Here is an 8,006-nt window from a genome sequence, read left to right on the forward strand (position 1 = left end):
CCAGTAATGATTTTATGAAATTCAAGGATAGAAGGCGGAAGTTTTCTCTGCAACATTTCATCAAACACTTGGAGGGCATCATTGAGTTTGGCGGTTCTGGAAGTAATTTAGGTTGAACAATGACGAGGAAACCGAAGAACAAATTATACAATTTTTATAATTATATATACAACTCTTGAAGATGATATCATTTTTATTCCAACAAAAATTTTCTTATTCTCAACAAAAATACATCGTTTTTTTTTGTTGGATGAAGTTCAGAATTTATGTAATTCAATTATTTTGAGAAGACAATTTTTCTTATTTGTAATATCTGTTGCTTTTAGATCATATATACTGAACAATTCTACAAGTCAAAAAATCTCCAACAATATAAGCCCGATCGTAGAAACGATTACAACGAAATTCTATTTGTAGAAAAGGTATCTAAAATGGAAGTCATAAGGGCTAACCCGAACACAACCTGAAAGCGGCTCACTCGTGTTTCTCTCAAGACACTTGATTGCTACGTTCCGGACTTCACTTGGTAATTGAAGACATACCCACTCTACAAACGACTCCGTGTCTTTAGCAAAATCAAGCATATACCAATCCAGCAGCTTTGGTATCGCTAATACTTTATTTGTGCTTGAAATGCCAACTGCAGCCTGCAAGTAATCTCGTTTCGCAGCCTCAAGTTCATTCTCGACTTCAGCACCATTATACACTCTTACCTTCATTTACAAAAAAAGAAGGAAATCTTGAAAAAAGGAGTCAAAGTTTTCAACTACGGTATCCACAATTCGAGAGATGCACAAAGAAACGACTTCTATATATATAGTGATTGATTTAGTCTATGTGACTTTTTTGAAAACTACGAATATATAACTTACAGCAGGTGAGGACCAGCTTCCACAAGACAATGCAAATGTTATTCGTGGTTCAGACAACTCCAACCCGAATAAGCTTCTTGCAGTTGCTTCATTGTTCGTGAAATCCTTTGTGAAGGACTTGTGTATTTTGTACAGTTCATGTAATTAGTTTCAGTTATCATATAGTTTTGGGTCCATGAAAGTATAAGAAATGAGAGATTTCACTTACATATTTTGTGTGACAGGGGAGTCTCAATATGAAGTGTTCGATACTAAATGCATTTAAAAGATGGCCGCCGACATTAATCTTTGCCTCCTGCATTAGTTGAACCACTCTATCAGGGGTCTCTGGTATTCCAAGTTCAAGAAATGCCTGATAAATTATCCGTCATTCGAGATATCAAGGTTAGTTCAAACTGATAGATAACTAATAATTCTGAAATGAAAGGATTAATTCAGAAAATCGTTATAATACATTCATCATGCACGAATTATATATATTGATCCAAAACGCAAGCTTCTCTTGATGTGTAAGGCTTGTTAAATTGACAGATGCAAGTTTCCCAAGTAGTGTCCTGAAATTTAAGAAACATCATATATTAGTCTACAACTAGTTTCTACAGTAAAAATCGAATTACTATTGTGTACTTACTTCAGTCTTTGTGCTAAAAGCACAGAAATTGTTATCTGGTTTGCATTGCTAGTGGCTGCTTTGACTTCATATATATACTTATATGGACCGATATCTGTGTTTTCGAATTCATAGAAGATATCATATGGATCCATGAAATCCATGGCCCATGGATTTTCACATGATTCTATAGAAGGTAGCATTTCTGAAATTTTCAAAGTGGAAGTAGTGTTCATTCTTGCAAACACAAACATTAAGCATTTCAGTGTACTTTCTGATATCTTATTGGGACTGTCATCTCTTGATATTCCATTTTCTTGTAGTTTTTGCAAGCCTAGACATTCTTCTGCTGATAAATAGTCAACTGGGGATCTCTTCGACAATGTTTTAGCCCTTTCGATATTTGGATTCCTAGGTAGAAATGAAGTAGGAATGGTACTTATGGGATCTCTTGTGAGGCACTTCTCTTGAAAGTCAGATGAATTGTCAACATTGTTGTTAAAGAAAGAAGTGAAGATAGTTTCTTGATATAAATCTTGTCTAACTTTCACAACCTGCTCTTCTAGTCTAGCAATTTCTTTTTCCAAAACAGCCACTTCACCTAGCAACTTCAATGTCTGTCCATAATTAAGGGTAGATAGTTATTAATTTATACTTATATAATATAATTCTGATGAAACACAATTTAGTATGAAAATGTATTACCATACCTCTGGAGGAAGATAATTAGGAGTAATGCCAGGATGAGCCTCTAATGGACGGTTTAAGGCCCATTCTAAAGCTCTATGAACATCTTCTTCTTCTGTTAGCCGTTTTTTAAGTTTTTCTATCTGAAAAAAAAAAAACAAAGGTTGCAAAAGGTCAAATCAAAAAAAAAAACACCCCGAATTATACCACAAAAACTTAGATAAAAAGTCAAAGGTGGCAGCAAGGTACATCATGTTGCAATGCCATTTTTCTATCTTTCTCAGAAACTCCTCTGATTAGGCTACTCTTCTGATCAGGCACAAGTTGCATTTGCATATTAACCTTTTTCTGTATATCCATTAATGTTAAATAAATAAATAAAAACAAAAATTATCAGCAAACATCTTAATTATATGTTTATCTAGCTAGTTGTTGTTATTTAACTAATTCCTTTGTTTACAAGGATTTAATCACCTTAGAATCTTTGGGTGAACCTTTCATGGACCGAAAATTTGCCTTTACTTTGCTCTTCATATTCATTCGTTTTAACTTTAAGGCCCTAATTTACGCGCGAATGAAACACTGCAAAATGAGTTCAATAAATAGAAAAGAACATGTTATATTAGTTGATTGAATATATTATTAAATGAAAGATAGAAAGATTAACAAATAAAAAGGAAGGAACCAGACCTGGGTTTTACTCCAGTCAGTTCATTCTTTAAGGTGTGTTTAGTTGTAACTCAAAGCAATTGACAAGTAAATATTGATGAATTGGTTAGTAAATTTGTGTGTTTTATTTAGATGGTGCCAAAGCTTACAAAAGCACCTATTCATATAGTATACACAAAGTCACAAACTTACAAATACACCTTTTTACTTGAACATATATAATGCAAGTATTTTGCTAATTAACAAAGTGCTAAAAACTTGATTTATATGAAACGTGGTAACCAAAATTGATTAATTTTATAAGGCAACACGTACTAATTAAGCCTGTCATGCGCCATTATCCATTAACGTGGGCACTTCTCATTATAATGCAAGCATCACCGTGTAAGATAAACTATATATTATAAGATCATAGAAAGTATTCTATCATATTTTGTTGGGTTTTGCTAAAAATAAGGGCTTTATTTAGTATTTTTCTATTTTGTTTTATATTTATCTCTTTATATAACTAAGAGATGATAGTTTAGGGTTAATGTAACATAATTAGTTGTTTGACAAGTACTCATAATACTTTTGCTTATTTGTCATCTTCATATATTATTTGATATTATTTATTGTCAAATAAAGTGTTAATAAATAATATTATAATAAATACCATATAAGTAAAGGACATAAAAATCTTACTTGGTACTCATTGAGTCTATTTACTTCATTACCTTGTATAGTTGTGTGATAATTAAAATTTTTTTTTCCAAACATTCAATTAGGATATAACATCAGAAAAACCTCACCGTATAATAGTGATATCTTATACATACTCTAGACAATAAGATATTGACCATAGACCGTTATAAGTATTCGAAGGGCAAAAGCTCAAGGTTTGTCATCTCTAAAAATTAAACTCAAGACTCATAGTAAACTAAGAATCTATATGTTAACAAATCAGCCGAAGGTTGATATAGAATTTTCTTATCAATTAATGGAATTTGAATACTGTAAATACATTGAATGCTAGATCATCAATCAACATTAATTTGCTTCCTAATTAAGGGAGAAGGGTGTCATGATACATTAATCCATATCAACCCAAACCAACCACCAAACATGTTGCCAAGCCATCTTAACCCATCAAACTAAAATTTCAATCATTTTTTACAAGATATCATGACACAAGTAAAATAAAAAAGAATTAATTTTCTATTTAAACTCAATGCATACTAGTCATTCAATTTACATTTCCAAGGCATGTGCAAAAGTCATTTGTGAATTGTCAAGCGAGGAAAAACCGAAGAGGTGGCGATGGGAACATTATTTAGGTTCGACCACGTTCACCCAAACCACATGAAAGCCGAAGCCCACACCCACACCCACCCCCAACCCCCTAAGGGAAATGTATAGAAAACCTAGTTGTCAATCAAGAAAATTTTTCTATTTTGAATTTAAAATTTTATGTTTCTTTATAATTTATTGATATATTTTTGATGCATGTACCAACTACCTAGTGGAGTAGGGCATTTAAGAGGCTACCTAATGCCTTAGACTCATCCCTCAAGAACTAGTTTCTGTCAGTGCTACATCAGCAAAAAAACACTCTGATGACTAATCCCCCCAAAACATACCCAATGCACTCATCCCTCAAGGACTAGTCTTGGACCCGTCAATTATTTAATTCTACCCTTTTATCCAAACTTTACACTTTTAACCCTTCAAAATTATAACAAACTAAAACATATACAAATAAAAAATACTTCATTAAATATAAAAAAATTACGCAATTTATTTTTAAAAAGCACAAAAAAAAAACACATTACAATACTTGAAGCGGGAGGTGCCATATATGCTCCGTAAGATCATGACGAAGAACATGATGCACATGTCGATCTCGAATTTCCTTGCCAGTTCATTCGTGAAGTGCAATCCTTTCCTCGAACGTACACTCAGGTAAAACAATTGGATCGTTGTCGTCTCCATCCTCGAGTGAGCTTATGGCGTACCCCGCGTCTTCAACCTTCATGTTATGCAATATAACACACGTGTACATTGTTCGAGTATCCGATTCACGCTTTTTGATCTTGCTGGTTGGGTTAGAATGTGCCATGAATTTTGAAGCCCTACAAAGGCACGTTCAACATCTTTCCGGAAACTTTCTTGAAACTTTTTAAATTTTTTCTGCTTCTCATCTTGAGGGCATGAATACGACTTTACAAAAGTCGACCATTCGGGATAAATGTCGTCGGCAAGATAGTAACTTTTTTTGTAGTGGGTGCCATTAACAGTGAACGAGCTATCAAGCACACGATCTTCTATGATTTCCCTAAATATAGGTGACTGGTTGAGAACATTTATATCGTTGTTCGAAGCAGCTGTGCCGAAAAAAGCATGCCAAATACACCTATCGTACGAAGCTACCGCTTCAAGCATAATGGTTGGATGACCGTGATCACCACGCGTAAATTGACCTTGCCATGCCTTTGGGACAATTTTTCCAAGGCCAGTGCATGCAATCAATTCTACAAGCATGCCTGGGAAACCATGAAGCTCCTCATGTCGAGCATACAAGCGTTGTATGTCCTCCAGTGTTGATCTGCACAAGTATTCATCCCTGTAAAGTTCAAACACACAAGTATTCGTCAAGCGAGTCGGGATTGTAGCCACACGCCAACTGGCGTACGCATACACACTTTTGGATTGTACTGAAACCAACCTTTCCTCGACCATCAACTTGCTTGTCTTGCATTCTTTGAAAATGCAAGGGCACAGGACCTGGATGTCGAGATGGGTATGAAAGTCGTTCACAATGCGCATGAACATAGGCCGTGACATACGAAATCGTCGCCTAAAGCTCTTCAACAAATACTTTGGGTTTTCGTTAAAATAAGTTGCCATTAGGTTCAGCACCATATCGATCTCTCTCGACGGGCATACGGGGTATGAATGGTCTTGATGATTCACCTTGTTCAAGCAAATCAACACATTCGGCCATGATGCCCATAAGCTCATCATCATCGTCTTCATTGGGAAGCAAATCCCGTCTCACGTATGTTGGTACACTCGATGGAAACATGTTGTTCATGATGATTTGTATATACAAAAGTGTGCCTTGGTATAATATAGCTGATTATATTGAAGAGCGGTGTGATATGGTAGTTCAATTGAAGTGTATATATAGCCATTTGGTCAAAACAGCCATTAAGGGGCCTGTTTTGCCAAATGCTGAAAGTTGTATTTTGTCTCCTTCCTTTGAATAAGTAGCCGTTACTATTCAAAAAAAAAAAACAAAGCTACACAAACTCGTCCCTGCAGGAACAACACCATTGGACGAAAGTATCGAACAAAGCTGGGACGAGTCCCACCCAATGGTGTGAACTTGTCCATGGTTGGCGAACGAGCTTGAGGATGAGCCCATTGGGCACCCTTTAACCAAAACCCATTGGAGAAACATTGGCATAGTGAATGAACGAATATGGACTTCACGATAATTGTATGATAGAAAAATATCTGAAAAAAAACATCATGTACAACTTCAACTTGTTTTTCTCCTTTCCCCTTTTGTTATTATTTTTTAATAATAAATAATTAAGTATGCACTTTGTTTTCCTTATTTTGTCAAAAGATCTTTAAGCATAAGATGTAGACAGAGAATTAGGATCCTTGGGCTCTCCCGGCCCAACGACATGTCTTGGCATGTTCTCAAAGACATCATTGGCATGGGCCAGATTAATACCGGGTGTGTTCCGAGATTGGTTTTCTCACCAAGACGAGAGAAAAGGGAGGGGAGGTGGGGTAGGCCGGTAGGGTGGGTCCAAGTTGTTTTTGTTTTTTGTATGTGCGTTTAAAAATAAATGGTACTCGTACGCAAATAAAAACGGGGTGAGAATAGAAATATTGACAATGTCAAAAGACTTGAACCAAACACATTATAAAATATATCATAGATTCATAGTGGCTTTTGATAAAAATCGTTAGAAGCTAAAACCGATTCTTTTGATAAATCAATATCTTAGTGGCTTTTACAAAGAAATGCGCGCTTAGATTGATCATACGATAATCAATGGAAAATAATAATCGTAAACGAAACATATTTCATAGCATATTCTACAAATATGCAATGCATAATAATGATAGATATATCGATTTATATAATACGAATATCACTTCTCATAATCAATATATAGTCAGGAATATATTTTGAGATATATATATACGCTGACCGGCACAATTAATCGGAACACAATCATCACATACTTACGTTTTATTTTATTCAAATCCTAGCAAACTTATACAATAATTAAGGATGATATATGTATAACATAAAATTATCATAAATCACTAAATGCAACTAGTATAATATATACAAACTATATACCAGCATGCACACTACTTGATCCTTGCCTTTCACTGCACCTTTATACTCATACTATTTTGTCCCTTCCATCGATCCCCTTCAATTCATAGTTACGGCCTACATATACAAATTAAGCATGCATACGTACATGTTACATGTATATTTTGTAACATGTTATAGGAAATGAAATAATAGTATAAGTAGTATGTATAAATGTATAGTAGGTGATGGCCGGTGATATAACGACCATTAAGGTTTAGGATCAACGGTTGCAGATGGACCAATCGAGTGACCAACACCAGGACTATGTCCTGGTGTTGTAGGGCGAAAGTCTCCCTCAATCGTCACTAAAGAATCCGAATTATGTCCATAGTAATTGTCTATAGAGACCGTTGTGACTTTAGTGGTTGCATGGTTGTTGGTTGTTAACGCCTTGGTGCTCTCCAAATGCAATGCCCTTCCTTCACTTGGGGTGAAAATGAATGTTGCTACTAGTAGTAGTTGCAAAGCAAGTGCAATATACTTCATCTTTAATTAGTGTCTTAATACTTAAACCAATAATTTATATATCTGGGCTTATAAAAATATTTAATGGAGCACAAAAATGAAGAGTGAGGGATGAATGGTGTATATTACTTGCAAGTAAGAGATGCATACTAATTATTAGGCCATGTATATATAGGCAACGAATTGAAATCTCAGTGGTTATCAATTCACATACGGAAATACAAGCAGTGCACTCTTAGTGCATTTTGTCGTCAACTTTACTAGCCATTCATGCTCATCAAAAACTCTCCAATTAATACACATTCATACATAACTC

The 8,006-nt window shown here is 34.9% G+C and overlaps 1 protein-coding gene across 1 annotated transcript; it reads right to left on the reverse strand.

Annotated features, from left to right (window-relative positions):
• Positions 1 to 382: 382 nt before the first annotated feature.
• LOC122610601 lies at positions 383 to 2,709 on the reverse strand. Its single transcript, XM_043783576.1, has 8 exons — positions 2,644 to 2,709; positions 2,419 to 2,517; positions 2,193 to 2,312; positions 1,504 to 2,099; positions 1,327 to 1,426; positions 1,081 to 1,224; positions 873 to 989; positions 383 to 713 (listed from the first exon to the last, which is right to left on the reverse strand). Exons 1-8 carry the CDS (start codon positions 2,707 to 2,709, stop codon positions 408 to 410), a joined length of 1,548 nt encoding a protein of 515 aa, XP_043639511.1. The 3' UTR covers positions 383 to 407.
• Between the last annotated feature and the right edge of the window lie 5,297 nt (positions 2,710 to 8,006).

This window comes from Erigeron canadensis, chromosome 8 (assembly GCF_010389155.1).
Source record: "Erigeron canadensis isolate Cc75 chromosome 8, C_canadensis_v1, whole genome shotgun sequence".
NCBI classification, from domain to species: Eukaryota; Viridiplantae; Streptophyta; class Magnoliopsida; order Asterales; family Asteraceae; genus Erigeron; species Erigeron canadensis.

What these genes read in the sequence shown, in the direction of transcription:
- LOC122610601 (XM_043783576.1), bottom strand. Translation starts at nt 2,709, where the DNA reads ATGAATATGAAGAGCAAAGTAAAGGCAAATTTTCGGTCCATGAAAGGT. An exon ending in CTAATTATCTTCCTCCAGAG is followed by an intron (nt 2,100 to 2,192) that starts GTATGGTAATAC and finishes AATTATGGACAG; the next exon opens with ACATTGAAGTTGCTAGGTGA. An exon ending in CTTTTAGCACAAAGACTGAA is followed by an intron (nt 1,427 to 1,503) that starts GTAAGTACACAA and finishes CTTAAATTTCAG; the next exon opens with GACACTACTTGGGAAACTTG.